This window comes from Myodes glareolus, chromosome 17, assembly GCF_982192425.1.
Source record: "Myodes glareolus chromosome 17, mMyoGla1.1, whole genome shotgun sequence".
Lineage (NCBI taxonomy): Eukaryota > Metazoa > Chordata > Mammalia > Rodentia > Cricetidae > Myodes > Myodes glareolus.
This window is the reverse complement of record NC_142042.1, coordinates 20,956,018-20,971,386: the sequence shown is the minus strand read 5'-3', so window position 1 is coordinate 20,971,386 and position 15,369 is coordinate 20,956,018. Positions and strand designations below refer to the sequence as shown.

The window sequence follows — 15,369 nt, the reverse complement described above, 5'->3', positions numbered from 1 at the left end:
AGAGGTCAACAAACACAATTGTTGGTTTACAGAGTCGGAATTCCAGGAAAGTATAAGGAGAAACGGACTCCTTGGTGTTTTGAGAGCTTCTGGGTTGGAGCAAGGTGATACAGGAAGGACATTTTTCAGCTTTCAGTAAGCAAGAGCAGATGAAGACAGAACATAGATGAAAAGGGTAGGTTCAGAACGGATTCATTGTGGAAGGCGTAAAACTGCAAGATAATAACACAGGTGCCATCATTTGAAGAGTTAGGAGACCAGCGAGAATGGGACCTGAATCACGTTATGCAGTATCCCACAGGTAAGAAAGAAATTAGTCAGCCCTTTAGAGCTGGTACCCAGGAGACAAACACAGGTAGATTTATGTGAGTCTGAGGCCAGCTTGGTCCACATAGCAAATACTAGGCCAGTCAGATATACAGTGAGACCCTATCTCAAAATAATAATTTTTAATTGAAGTACTTTAATAGTGAAAAGGCAAAGAGGGAGTGACTTTTAAGAATGTCCCTTTCAATTTCTCATGTCACTTGAAACAATCTGAACTGATTAGGCAGAGGTCATTTGTTAAACTGAGTAGTTAACAGTGTCATCCTCCCAGGCAATTGTAGGTAATACAACATTTCCTCTATGTCTTTGAGTGTTTGCGCTCCTACTTTTAGGGATCGGAAATGACGATTAGGTATTTATTTATTCCCAGACATCTGCCTTTTTTTTTAAAGGTACACTATTGTTAAGAATAAATGAGATAAGAGAAAATCTGTAGCAAAAGCCACCAATTTCATTTTTCCTGAGACCATCATACAGTAGTCCTTCACATTTCTGTTTGTCTCTGGGATTCTACAGGAGTCCACTAAACTGACCTCAGTGCAGCCATTTACCACGAGGAATTACCAAAGCATCACTAATGAGAAACATTGGGCCAAAGCAATTGGAGTCTTCTCCTCTTTTGCTAGCATTCTAGTCTTCCCCATACGGTAGGCTTTCTTGAATGTACAAAACACTAAACAAAAGATAGTTTTTATAAGACACAACTAATGCAGACCCAGAGCCTAAGAGGCAGCTTAGTACTTGCATGTTTAAAACAAACGTGGCAAACGAGCCTACCGCTCATGGCTCCTGAACTGACTTTAAGTGAAAATTCAAAGAGTACGAAAATGGGGTCATCTAGGGACCTGAGACTTCTAACAAATAGGCTGTTCAGTCCGTGCTCCTCAAATGTCTTCATTCATAAAATTATGTGTGTGTGTGTTGGGGGGGGTATTTAAGGAAACGGATTTATAGAAAAGGTGTGCATACTCCGCACAGAAACATCTTCCGCTGTTGGTGTGATGGGTGAAAAAGAGGGTGATGGGACCTCAAGAGCAAGCCGGGCGGCAATTGGCGCAGTGCGCAGGCGCGGTTTCCGCCACTACTCCCCGGAACTTCCGAATCGCCGGAAGGAGGTTATAGGAAGTTCTTCCTGGAGCGCCGCGGAGGTCACGAGTCATGTGACAGCAGCTTGACAGGCGGCTTCCTATAGGCGACTGAACTGCGGGGACACCCGGGCAGGTCGCCCCAGGCTGGAGCGCGCGAGGGTCTGCAGAGGTCGCCCCTTCTCCCGCGCGGGGACCCCTTCTGTCGGGGCGGGCGGAGCTGGGCCGTCGGGGCTGGCCACCTGGCTGGGTTTCAAGACCGAGACCCAGAACTACGGCTCTCGCCGGGCTCTGGCGAGGGTGGATCCCGTGATGCTGGGTCTGGGAAGGGAAATCAGCCCGGGGTGCTGGGAGAGTCACCGAAGTTTCTCTTCCAGGCGTACAGATTGATCCTGCGGGAGAAAGGGGTTCATCATGGCGGATGTGAGTGACACCCCTTCCCGATAAGAAAAGGGATGTGGGAGGAATGCACGAGGCCACGGAGAGGGGAGAGGTAGAAATTGGTTTTGTTCTGAGCCCTGCCCGTCTTCCCGAGTCCGTTGTAAGGGATTGACTCGCAGGGTCCGTGGTGTCTATCAGGAACGGTTGTGGTGAACCACTAATGTGCCCTAGCCTGAGAGAACTGTATTCTTCCCACCTCCCAATCCTATTGGGGAGCACAGGAGCTCCTGGCAGTTAACACTTACTTCTAAAGGAGGACTGGCAGCCCTCCCATCAGTGCCTGTTCCGTTGGTATTGTTCACGGTTCCCACTAAGTCCTCGTGATGTCTCGTTAGTTTTATTGTTGGGATCTAAAAGGATTTCTAATGGATGCCCCTTTTGCAACCTTTGTTCCGTTTTTGTGTGTCTGTTTAAGACGAGAGCAAAAGTAAGTTCGTGGCGGTGACATTGGAATAAGATACTCATTCAGGGTTGGAGATAAAGGTTCAAATCAGCCCTCGTTTAGGGTGGAGCTCATAATTGATACCTCGGTTGTCAGTGATTGTTTCCAGATGAGTTTGTAAAGAGAGAGATCATTCTGTTCTCTTAGTCTGAACCATGTTCTGTGTTAAATGCATCACATTGTCGTTGTCTTTGGTCAAGAATATAAGAATAGTTTATCTAATTGACTTAGGCTCATTAAAAACCGGTTATGGAAAATCTCTATGAACATGGGAGGAAGTTCGTAGACTGTTACCAAGTGAATACAGTGTTATCAGGGCGTAAATTGTTGTGAAACACATCTCGCTTTATGGCAAGTGTGTATTTGTGTTTCCCAGTGCCAGGTACACTGACATACATACTGTAGTAAAATTTTCAGCATTCTTATCATGTAGGTTGTGTGATTATCCCTGTGTACATACAATGAAACCTAATGAAACTGAGGCCTAGCAAAAAGGTTAGTTAACTTCTTCCAAGTTACACAAGTAAAAGATGAAACACCAGTTAAAAATGGCGACTTCATGTCCTTTCAGGGGGCTATGGCAGGACTACAAGAGCGGACTGTAATATGATCTTTAAAACATTATTCTCTTTCAGGATCTAAAGCGATTTCTGTACAAAAAGTTGCCAAGGTAAGAAAATACTCGTTTGTTGCCACAAATAAATTCTGTGTAATATTAACCTTACAAAGTATTTTGTTTCACCCTTAGGGTTAGTATTTTATATTGGTCATTGGTGATTATTTCCCATATTTAAATTCATAACTAACCCCAAGTATCATAAGTGATGGCTTGAGTTTACAGATGGATAGCATAAAACTAGAGCTGTCACATGACTTGTTTATGTTCATTAGGAAATACGTCCCTGGAGCCCAGAACTTATCATAGTTGTTTGTTGGGTCGTAGGTTGGATTTTTAGGTTGATAAAATGAACGTTAGCTTGGCCTCTTGCTTTAATTGTTGAAAGTGTTCACATATTAGCTTCTGCTTTTACTCTGATTGTAGATCAGTAGAAATTAATGACAATGTGTTCTGGTTTTAATTCATATGTTGTATTTTTCTTTCTTTTTTTTTTTTTTTCCTCTTTTCTTTTTTTCTTTCTTTGGTTTTTTAAGACAGGTTTCTCTGTAGCTTTTGAACCTGTCCTGGAACTCTTGTAGACCAGGCTCTTGTAGACCAGGCTGGCCTCGAGCTCACAGAGCTCCTCCTGCCTCTGCCTCCCAAGTGCTGGGATTAAAGGCATGCGCCACCACTGCCCAACTCATATGTTGTATTTTTCTTATGCCGTCATGAAGAAAGCACTATTGTTGTGTTAAACGAAATAATGGGAAATCTTTAAATTAATTTTAATTATCTTCCTCTGAATAAATGGCCAACTATTGAGACTAGCTGCTGGTCTTTTTCACACAGATGGCCAACATGATGACAGTTATAGCTTTACATGCTAACACATGACCACAGAAACAATGGTACAGACTAAAACCATGCAGGGAATCTTTGGTGACTAGTGGGAGAACTAACAGTTGCTTTCTGACCTTATAACTCTTCCAACATTAAAACTTTTCTCATTGCTACTTACAGATAGTTTTGTGAATGCAGACGGTCCTCATTTGCGTTCTATTTTTGTGATAAAACACTGGCTAAGAGGAACACAGGGAGAAAGGATTTATTTCGTCCTGCAGACTACAGTTCATCATAAAAGGCAGGGTTGGGGCTAAAGCAGAAGCCGTGGAGGAGTGCTGCTTTTTGACTTGCCTCCCCACGGCTTGTGTGGAGGTTCCCTCTTCCCACGTGGCCCTACCTTGTATCTGCTTGCCAAAAAACTCACCAGTACACAGACTGATCCACTGACTGGTGTTTGCTTAGTTTACTGAAACATTAGAAGCACCATGAAAATGAGCTGGGCATGGTGGGTAGGCCTGGAATCCCAGCACTGGGAAGATGACAGAAGTGGAGGATGGTTAGATGTCTCAGTGGGTAGAGGCAGTGGCTGTGACACCTGATGCGGGTGCTGTGACACGCAGTTGAGGTACAACACTGACCACACATTGTCCTCTGACCACATGCTTGCACACGTAGATAAAAACATTTGAAACAGCAGCTGACAAGCGAAAGAAACAGGTGGATTATTTTATTTTATCAAGAGTCATTTCAGGGTGACTGTTTCTTTTGTTTGCCTTCAGATAAGGAATAGGCATCTTTTCTACTCTGTCCGTCACCTCTGATCAGCTTCCATGTTCATCCTTTGTGTTTTCTATACTGTGAAGTCCCTGAGATTTCCTTTGATGTTTGTGTGTGTGTGTTGTGATGTTTTCATTCAGCTGCTTTCCTTATGTCAGTAAGTTCACCTCCACTGAGTACCTACCCGGCTTCCTCTCCGAGCAGTTTTAATGGTGCCCATAGTTAGTTGAAAGTAAATGCTTGTTTTCTTTTTGAACTCTGACAATTTACCTTTTAACCAAGCGGAAATCGCCATATGGTAAGACCCATACAAAAGATAATGTGCAATTTAAGCATGCTGTAAAGGGCTGGGAATGTATGTCAGTGATAGAGAATTTGCCGTGCACTGGGAAGGTTCAGTCTGCAGCACTTCCAAAGGGGCAGAAGAATATTTGCCGTAGCATAACGGCAGGGAAGGGACTAGGCCACCCTTTTCATAAGGACTGAGTCCACTTTGATTCATATTTGCAGTTTATTTCTTGAAAACAGGTTGATTGTATGATTATACCTTAAGAACAGAAAGAGAAAGAGCGAGGAACAGCAGTGTTACGAAAGTCAGATTTGCTGCTAGAAGTGTGGGTTTGGTGGGGTTCATGCATTTGTGTTGTTTTGTTTATTTTTAAATTTTTATATATGTGTGTGGGTGTTTTATGTGCACGCTTGCTTTTGCACCATGTGTATGACTGGTGTCAGGTTGCCAGGAATGGAGTTACAGATGGTTGTGAGCTGATATTTAGGTGCTGGGAATTGAACCTAGGTTCTTTGGAAGAGCATCCAGTCCTTTCGACCACTGAGCCATCTCTCCAGCTTCATAGGTCCATGGTTTTAAGTGCTTTATCTCTATACTACTCAACAAATCCAGACTAGTTCCAGGTATCAACAAAATGTAATTTTAATTCCCTGTTAAATATTGTTCTTGGGTTTCTATTTTAAAATCTAGTTGTGACCCCCCCGCCCAACATCTCAGGCTTTCCATGTTTTAAAACAGCCGATGTTTTATAACTGTTCTTTATATGAAGAACAGTTTGGTTGGTTTTGTGGCAGGGTTGCTGAGATGGTGGGGAGACTGTTAGGGGCTGAGTCCGGGGTCTTATGTGTGCTCCGCAAACACTCAGCCGTACCGTAGACCCCAACTGATATCTAGAGGAAGAAACACTGTTTTTAGAATGAAAATAGTTTGTTTAGTAAGCTTTAGATTTTTGCTGATTAATAAAATTTACTTCTTATATGTCTGTTGGTGGCCCAACAATTACTAGTAAAATCTATTCAGATTGTTCTTGGTCTGTTGCGTGCAGAATTGAAAACAGCTTCTCTGTGCCTTGAATTCTAGAAAGGAGTGCTTTAAGAACGGAGCTGTCCTGCGTTCTTAGGCTGTGTCTCCATGGATTTGTAATCCAGTAAAAAAAAACGAACACCCTACTTTTTCACCTCCTCTTTTGGTGCATTGGTTACTATGTAAATTAATTACTATGGCAATTACAGAAATCTTACTTGTGTACAGATTTTTCTAAGCATTTTGAATAACACGTATAACATATTGAGCATTTGTCTTTTTATTTGATTTTTTTGAGTAGACAGTATATTTATAAAATTCAGGATTTAGAATCTTCCTCTGCTTGTCGTCCAGTCATGTAGTTCTGCTGCTAGAAGCATCTGGTGACAGAGGCATTTATTCCTTACAAACAGACACGGATATGAGTGTGCACTTGTGCATATGTGTGTGTGTGCAATACACAGTACACACAAGGTTTGCTTACACATTTTGTTATAGAATTTGTTGCTTATGTTACGTTTTCCAAACCTGAAGTTTCTTTTTCTCTTAAGAATATAAAACTTTGAGGGGCTGGAGAGATGGTTCAATAATTAGGAGCACTTGTTGCTCTTGCAAATGACAGGGAAAGGTTACGTTCCCAGCACCCTCACTGGGTGGTTCAGCTGCTTTTAAGTCCAGCTCCAGGGAATTTACTGCTCTCTTCTGACCTCAGAACTCACCTTCCTGCATGTGGTACATACACAAATAGGCACACAGAATAAAGAAATAATAATGAGAATATACGGCGCAGTGGGTGAAGACCCAAGCTTGGGTCCTCAGAACTCACCTGGGCTCGGTGCTCCTGTAGTGAAGTGGGAGAATCCCTAGAAGCTCATGGCCAGCTAGTCTGGCATATGCAGTGGTGGACAAGAGGCCTGAGGTTGTCTCCTTCCTTCCACATGCACACTGTGTCATCTCTCTGTTTCTGTCACTGCGCTCTCTCTCTCTCTCTCTCTCTCTCTCTCTCTCTCTCTCACACACACACACACACACACACACACTTGAGAATTACCATCATGAGTCTGAGGTACATGTTTGTAGAAATCAAAATGATTTTGTAATACTGAATTTTGCTTTCTTGTAGTGTTGAAGGGCTCCATGCAATTGTTGTATCAGATAGAGACGGGGTGCCTGTTATTAAAGGTAAACTGAGTGCTTCGTGCATTTTACTTTGGACAAAAAAAATGTGTTTTAAATAATTACAAATGTATAAAGCTTATTTCAACAAATTGGGAAGACTGTTTTAGTTTTTAGGAAATATGTACTTTTGTCTGTTGGAGACTGGGTGTGGAACCTGTAGTGGATTCCATGTCTGCAGAACCTAGAATCTGCACGAATTTACCATTTACCGTAGATATCATGTAGAAAAATGCAGCCTGAGAGAGAAAGATGCCATGTGACAGAACTCACATGAAGAGGTTTTTTTTTCTTTTTTTGGGTGAAAGTGAATGGGAAAAGGGGGGAGGGAAGAAGGGAGACCGGCCCCTGGGGAGAGAAGCAGCAGAAGAGACAGACAGACAGACAGACAGAAAAAGGGAGAAAGGGGAGGTGGGCAGGGCCCTTTGAACAGGGAACAAATATGCACAGGAGGTGCTCTACGCGGCTGTGGCTGAGGATGTGGCTATCAGAACCCCAACAGCAGGCCGGTACATGCCTGAATACTAACAACAGTAGGCCCAATTTTTCATTGAAGATGCTTATGGTATAATGGAAACTACTAAATACATCTTTAGTATTGAGTGTACATGGCAGGCAGGTGGTCATCCTTGTACCACATCACTAGTTCAGATTAGTGGTGGTTTTTAAATCTTACATGGGTTTTTGCTTCTTTATTAGAAATATTTTTTAGAACATTTTATTTTATTTTATTTAACCTTTATTTTATTTATTGTTATGAAGGTGTCAGATTCCCTGGAATTGGAATTACAGACATGTGTGAGCTGCCATGTGGGTGCTGGGAATTGAACCCGGGTCCTCTGGAAGAGCAATCAGTGCTCTTAATCACTGAGCCATCTCTCCAGCCCTAGAAATTTTTTTTTAAACTTTAATGTCATAATTACTTTAGTTGATCTGAATTTAAGAAGTTTTAGAAAAGGCATCTTTATTCCTGAGACTGTCATATGTGTACACAATGTGTTTTGATCCACCCAACATGAATTTGGCTGATTATCAGCTCTTTTTAACATGCATTTGCTGTAACAGAGTCAGTGTGTACTCAGATTGCTTACTTTTGTGTCATGTGACGTGATCCAAGTGGATATTTGTAGGTGGTGACTGTTCACTTGTTTTTGGCCAAGACCTGAATAATCACGCAGAAACTATATTAATTATATCATCGCTTCGCCTATTAGCTTAGGCTTTTTATTAACCAACTCTTACATCTTAAATTAACCCATTTTTATTGTTTTATATTTTATCACGAGGCTTATGGTTTACTGGTAAGGTTTTGGCTAGTGGCTCACGTTTTTGTTTTTGTTGTTTTTTTTTTTTTGGTGGCTATATGGTGTCTCTGACTCTGCCTACTTTCTCTCTATATCTTTGTTTAGATTTTTTTGCCTGGCGTCACTTTGTTAAGCCATTGACTTAAAGCAGCTTTTTTTATTAGCCAATGGCAATAAAAATATTAACAGCATACAGAGGGGAATTCCACATCATCTCCCCTTTTCTGTCTAAATAAAAAGAATGGTTTTAACTTTAACATAGCAAGATTACATACAGCAAAAAAGATATCAAGCAAGAATTACAGTTACAATATTTATATTTATTTTATTTTTTATTATAACTAAGGAAAACTGTATTTTTCTTCAACTCTTCAAAAGACCCCAGAAGGATATAATATTACTTAAGTTAGCAGAAAGTGCATTGTAAGCAACTTTTAAAACTCTAGAATTGACAGGGACATCTTGCTGCCTGTACAGTCACCCAAAGTTCTTCTATATCATTGGGACATCCATCTTCAACCTACAGGCCCATATATATATATATATATATATATATATATATATATAGAGAGAGAGAGAGAGAGAGAGAGAGAGAGAGAGGTCCTGTAGTTTACAGGGTTTTTTTCCACATCAGGACAGACAGACTATAATTTTATACATTAGGATTACAACCTTCTTCTTTAGAGGTCACCTGGGTTAGTTCTTCCATTTTACACATTAACCTGTCCGGAGCCGTGCACTGAGTTGGTGACAAGCCGTGACAGAGTCCATTGTCCGTGGGCGGCTGTAGACAGGTCACCTGCCTTTTCTCACCTCTAAAGAGGGCTCGGGAGTAGTAAGCTCCGTTTCCGGCTTAGATCAGGGTCTGGAGAAGGGGGTGTTTGGAGGCGCCATGTCGGGCCGGGAAGGTGGCAAAAAGAAGCCCCTGAAACAGCCCAAGAAGCAGGCCAAGGAAATGGACGAGGAAGATAAGGCTTTCAAGCAGAAACAAAAAGAGGAGCAGAAGAAACTCGAGGAGCTAAAAGCCAAGGCCGCGGGGAAGGGACCCCTGGCCACAGGTGGAATTAAGAAATCTGGCAAAAAGTAAGCTGTTCCTCATATCTGAGATGATGGTGACCCTCTTCCATTCCTATTTAAACATCTGGATTCCCTGCCATAACATCTTTGCCATCTACAGCTAGAATGAAGTGTTATCCTGGAGCCTGTTAAACATCTGGATTCCCTACTATAACATCATTGCCACCTACAGTTAGAATGAAGTGTTATCCTGGAGCCTGTTGTACATTGTAATAAACTTTTGTAAAAAAACAAATAATAATAAAATAAATAATAAAAAAAAAAAAAAAAAGAGGGCTCGGGTGACTCTGCAGCCCTAGGTTCATTTCACAGAATCCTTGCTTAGCTGATACAGCTAGCCTAGTCCAACCTTTAGTGAGCGAGGGGACCTGAAGCAGGCAGCCAGCTATACGAGAGACACTGCTTCCAGGGGTTTTATGAGAGCAAACAATTTTGTAGTTTTTCCCATTTTATTCTCACATATCCTCAGATGACCAGAATAGTCACTGCATTGTGGAAGTCAGCATATCTTCCCTGAGTTATGAATACTGAACTTCTGATTAAGTAATTTTTTCTCATCTGAGTTGATGAGACCCAGGTAGTAGTTGTGGGGTTTTCAGCACTGTAAATGTACCTTTGTATCTAGGTTTTTATGGTCTTATCCTCTTTTGAAAGTTGCTGTTAAACTCTTCCTGCCATGTTCTGCATAATTTTATTTACCGCTCATTCCACAGTGGCTAACGACAGCGCTCCAGAGCATGCCCTGAGGCCTGGCTTCTTGTCCACCTTCGCCCTTGCGACAGATCAAGGCAGCAAACTCGGACTTTCCAAAAATAAAAGTATCATCTGTTACTATAACACCTACCAGGTTGGTATATTCAGTGTATAGCTGCCAGTGCTTCACTGGCTCACCTGTCCTTTTTATATCTTTTGTATGAGCTGTTTTTGGTATAATTCTAAATTTTAATATGAGGAACACAAATTTTTTAAAAAAAAAAAATTTAACCTTCAGAGTACTTATATTAAAACTAGGGTTTTTTGATGTTTTTATATCAGAAAATAATTGTTGTGGAAAGATACTTAAAACTTTAAAAATTAAGAGCTTAGCCTGTGAAGTGCGCCTTAGGTCACTGTCAGCTCCAGTAGATGGTGCCATTAGCTGGTACAGCTGGGGTTCCTCAGCATGGTTCCTCTGTTGTGACAGAGACTTGCCTGGAAAGCTCAGTGATCAACTGTTTAAATCTGTTGTTCCAGCTGAATCATAACTGTGTTTTCACCGTGCAGCATGCGATTTAGAGCTTATTCTCCTTCCAGGTGGTTCAATTCAATCGTTTACCTCTGGTGGTGAGCTTCATCGCCAGCAGCAATGCCAACACAGGTATGTTAGAAGGATGGCCTGCGCATGCGACTGTATGCTTTACAGTACTGTCCTGGAGCCGGGCCTGGTGGCCGCTGTTGTCAACCACCTGCATTTGTGCCTCTTGAACTTGATTCCTAGTTCCCATGTCTGCAGAACCAGGCCTTCTCCATCGTCCGGGGTATTTCCATATGCAAATGGGATGGTCAAGAGATTGGTTTGGTGCAGTAGAAGCTAGTCAGATCCGCATTATGGTTCGTGTGTTATTTTATAGCTCACATTAAAACAGCCCACAGAAATGAAGGGTTACAGAACATAAGCAGGCCACATTTGATGCTAAAAATGACTTCATTCTATAGACCCATCATTTAAATTACAATTTTAAGATTTTGAATACTTACAAACAAGTTGAGCATGACTGAGAATTTAGTTTCTTAGTTTCTGTTGCTGTGGTGAGATGCTCTGACAAACCCTCACGAGGGTTGATTTTTAGCTCAGCATTCATAAGAATTTTCTAACATTCTAATTTCTTAAATCTCTTTTAGGACTAATTGTCAGCCTAGAAAAGGAACTGGCTCCGTTATTTGAAGAGCTGATAAAAGTTGTGGAAGTGTCCTAACCTAACAATGGATTTGATGTCTTCCTTGTCTTCACCGCAACAACACCCTGCCAGTCCAGCAATCTTTAGACCACAGTAATACTTGTATCTATCTATGTGTCCAGAGGGCCGCTCTTCCACCTTACACTAAAGGAGAGCCTGGAGCTGTAATTTATAGACAGATCAATTGTTATATTTATGTGTATAAAGTCTTTTCTTACTTAGTGAGATCTGGGAACGCCACAAAAATGGTTCATTCTAGTGCAGCTCCCATGGAGTTAGTGTGGATGTTCGATAAAGAGTGGCGTCTGTCCCGTCATAGGGATCAGAATGGCACACGGATGCTCTGGAGCCAGCAAGCACACCTGCTGCACAGAGCTCCCATGCCACAGGCCACAGAGACGCTTATGAGAATAATAATGAGGGCGTATTTTTCTTAAGATTATATTTTATTTCTTTGTATTGAGTGTGAGGAAGATGAATGGCTTGGTAAAATAATAAAGTAAGTACAATCACTAACCTCCTCTGTCTGTGATCTCCAGTAGATGAGTGTTACTAATGGAGTTGGTTCTTCTCCGAGGGTGCTGCTCTTGAGTGAGACTGCGAGTCACTGCTCATGCCGTCTCTTCTCTTCCCGTAACAGTGCGTTAATGACTGTGTTCTTTCTACATCGGAAATGCCATGTTACTGAGTTCTGTTTCCAGTATCAGTATGTATATGAAAATGACAGTATAGCCATTTTTTCATACACAAATATAAATAAAATAGTATTTTTAAAAGTACAGAATGAGCTTTGTATAGGCCTCTTCTTTCAGACTTTCAGACTGTAATGGACATAATTAATTCTGTCCTCCAGCCACATGAATAAGCAGTGATTGCTTTTTGTGGGTGTTGTATTGGAGACTGTTTTACCTAGTATAAACTGTCAAAGCATCATCCATGGGTCTGACTGAATCACGAGGAACGAGGTTTTATCTGCTAGATATGCCTAAGAGGTTCAGGAGTGGCTCAGCCATGACTCTCCTTGTCAGTTTGTCGCTGGGGTGACTCAGTTCACAGGCACTGCCCGTGCGCCAGTCTCCAGCGCTCCCACTGCACAGCTGTAGAGGCGACGTTGGCCTGGAATGTCTGCTCTTGGGACGGCTTTCCACGTTGGAGTTGGTGCTAGCACTGTCCTCGGATTCCGCATGAAGCAGTCCAGTAGGAGATGAATTGTGAGGAAAGGAACCAGGCGTGCAGAGTCCTGTGAGAGAGTGGGGCAGATGCCACTCCACAGCCACAAAGCAGGGCTGCTTAGGGCACGTGACAACAAAGTCAGTCTCTGCTGAGCTCTAACCTGTCAGCTATGAGATGCACCCAGTAAAATGCAGAATTCTTACTGTCTGGGTTACCACTTGATGTCTGGAAAGTTCTTGCCAGTAATGTGGTGCATAAAACAAAGAAGAATAAAGTAGCAAACTTGTTATTGAGGCGATCATTGTATAAGTGGCCAACTGTGGGGACGGCTGGAGCAGAAGGATGGAAAGTTTAAGGCCAGCCTGGGCAACTCTGGCATTCTCAAACAAATTTGTTTGAAAGGATAGACTTGCTGCTCAGCGACAGAGCACTCACCTGGCGGGCGTAAGGCCCAGGACTCGATCCTCAGTACTGCAGGAAAGAGTGGTTGCATCATCTGAACACCCCAAAGAAAGACGTGCGAGTAGGTGTGTGTAACCTGAAGATCATTAACTGTTTATGCTACTGTAGAGTTTCTGTCTCAGGGAATGTCTGGATACATTATCAATTATTTGTAAAGTCAGGCAGATGGGAATTGCTAAATATTCTTTTGCAAAGGTAACATAAAACTAGAATAACTAAAATCCCACCTATTTAGTGTTGTGTGTGCATACACACCTGTACATGTGTGATGGTCAAAGGACAACTTGGAAGTCAGTTCTCTCCTGTGGAATTCTGGGGAGCGAGCTCAGATTGGCCACACTCACAATAACAATAAGTAAAAAAAATTTAAAGTTCTTCAAGCAACAAGAAATGAGATACTTGCGGAGAAAGTTGTATCGGTTCTCGAGCAGATCAATGGGGCTTATGTGTATGTGTATTCATTATAAGGGTTTGGTGCAAGAACCTGGGAAGTGCAACTGTGGAGTATGCCCAGAGATGGAGACCATCTCCACCCAGGCCTCTTTCTCTCTGTAGAGATCTGTCAGCTGATTGAATGAGTCCTGCCCAACTCTGTTAACTACACATTTGCATCCCAATGTCTGCCAACCTCACAAAGATTCCTTCCCAAGTGGGCTCTCCCTCTTTTGCATGCTGAACAGCTGAACCTGTGCTACTCAGAATGTGGTCCATAGCCCAGGCTGTTCTATACTGGTAGAAAATAATAGATGCTTAACTACTACCTAGCACCAGTCAACACCACCATCATCATCATCATCATCATCATCATCATCATCATCATCATCTATACTAAGTTGATGTCTGCTGAATCTGGTATTTCAAATCAGATTTATAATTTCACTTGATTTTAATTTATTATTTATGGGTATGTGTGTGGTGGGGGGAAGGCATGTGTATGGGTGCCTGTAGAGGCCAGAAGAGGCATTGGAGTTACAGATGGTTGTGACCTCTCTGATGTAGGTGCTAGGAACCTCTCTCTGGTCCTCTCTCCAGTCCCCTTAAATCATTTTTAATGACTTATAGAAGCCCTGTCTGATAGGCCAGAAACTTTTTTAAAAAGTATAACCAGTCCTCCAGCACAGGCGGCTAAACAACTCTACTTGACGCCTTGAGTAGACAGCCTGGCCCTCCACTGTATGATTTCCTTGGTGAGGAAGAGCTTAGTGATGATCTGCAGTGTGGAAGGAGAGGGAAGTAGGCTCTTATGTCCTCAGTCACAGTCTTTATAGTCTCGCCCCAGCGGGTTCACATCATCAGGATGGGGACAGGGAGGCTAAGGCACTGCCGCATACCACCTGAGTAGGGATGAGGGGGATAGAGAGGGACCCCTCAGTGCTCCGATGCCCAGGGGCCCTGGAGCAGGGGCTAGCTTCTCCAGCTGCGCTAGTCTTCCCTTGCCCAAGGGGAGAGTTTACTGCCCTACTAGGAATATGTGGGACAAGATTTTCCCAGAAGGAATTTTGACAGTAATGGCTAACGTTTGGCTGTCTTAGGGGAACTTGGAGAGACATACCTCATTCATTTTCTCCCACATCCCCCTGCTCTCTGATCTGCCCTCTGCATATAACACCTTCCCTTCTGCTATTTTGGATTTGGGAACCTAGCCAAGAGCGCCCCCCTACCCCCTGGCTCTTCTCTGGAGGTAAAAGCATGACACTCTCACTGGACAGCCAAGAACAGACAAAGTGTGTGACCAGGTCCTAGGCAAATAGGTGTGTGTGTGTGTGTGTGTGTGTGTGTGTGTGTGTGTGGTAGTTCCCCCATTTCCTGTCAGTCCCTCTAACAGATGGTCTAGGGCCCTGCCCACTCTCCTCCACTGCTTTCCAGACCCCCTCACAGCATTGACTGCTGTGTGTGCGTGCACATGTGTCTCTGTGTGTGTGTCTACTGCTCTTTTCATATTCCACTAAATCCCTGGAGGAATGTCATATTTCCCAAGCTTCCAGTCTTCTGTGAAGTGCCATTGCTATTTAGGATATTAATCAGTTGTATTTAAATTTTAAAAGTCTATGGGAATCTTTCTGGAGAAAGCATTCCCCCGCTGATGGGAGTGGAAGAGAGGCTCCTGAAAGGCCTCCACCCTGGGTCCAGTTCGTAGTCTCATTTTATACTCTAAACCCACAACGTGGGCGGGCAAGCAAGTCAGATTACAGAAGTTTCCGGTGGCAGTCAGCAGTTGTTAAGGGCAACCACCCGCTGAAGCAGCTATTTCGCCAGGTCATTCTGTTCCAGGTGGCAAGTGAAGTCGTGCTTGTCAAAAAGGCAGTCCAAGCAGCGCCTTAAATAAGCCACTAATGTACCAGTATCTAATTGGCCTTTTCCATGTTGTTCTACTTTGAAAGCAATAAAAATGTTATAATAACAATACTGGACATG

At 42.7% G+C, this 15,369-nt stretch overlaps 2 protein-coding genes across 3 annotated transcripts; both read left to right on the top strand.

Annotated features, from left to right (window-relative positions):
- Positions 1-1,435: 1,435 nt before the first annotated feature.
- Lamtor3 (late endosomal/lysosomal adaptor, MAPK and MTOR activator 3) lies at positions 1,436-12,103 on the top strand. Of its 2 annotated transcripts, none has more exons than XM_087897540.1 (7): positions 1,436-1,574; positions 1,790-1,835; positions 2,931-2,965; positions 6,949-7,007; positions 10,096-10,229; positions 10,676-10,739; positions 11,264-12,103. In XM_087897540.1, the coding sequence occupies exons 2-7, from the start codon at positions 1,827-1,829 to the stop codon at positions 11,335-11,337; spliced, it is 375 nt and encodes a 124-aa protein (XP_087753666.1). In that variant the 5' UTR covers positions 1,436-1,574; positions 1,790-1,826; the 3' UTR covers positions 11,338-12,103. The 2 variants fall into 2 exon arrangements, with proteins under 2 accessions (XP_087753666.1, XP_087753667.1); XM_087897541.1 differs by having other exon boundaries at positions 1,462-1,584.
- Positions 9,141-9,653, top strand: LOC125414706 (translation machinery-associated protein 7). Its single transcript, XM_048456839.3, has one exon. The coding sequence runs from the start codon at positions 9,198-9,200 to the stop codon at positions 9,390-9,392; it is 195 nt and encodes a 64-aa protein (XP_048312796.1). The 5' UTR covers positions 9,141-9,197; the 3' UTR covers positions 9,393-9,653.
- Positions 12,104-15,369: the final 3,266 nt, after the last annotated feature.

Coding starts and splice junctions, on each gene's coding strand:
- Lamtor3 (XM_087897540.1), top strand. Junction 7,008..10,095: donor CGGGGTGCCTGTTATTAAAG/GTAAACTGAGTG, acceptor CTCATTCCACAG/TGGCTAACGACAGCGCTCCA. Junction 10,740..11,263: donor CAGCAGCAATGCCAACACAG/GTATGTTAGAAG, acceptor AATCTCTTTTAG/GACTAATTGTCAGCCTAGAA.
- LOC125414706 (XM_048456839.3), top strand. CDS start 9,198: ATGTCGGGCCGGGAAGGTGGCAAAAAGAAGCCCCTGAAACAGCCCAAG.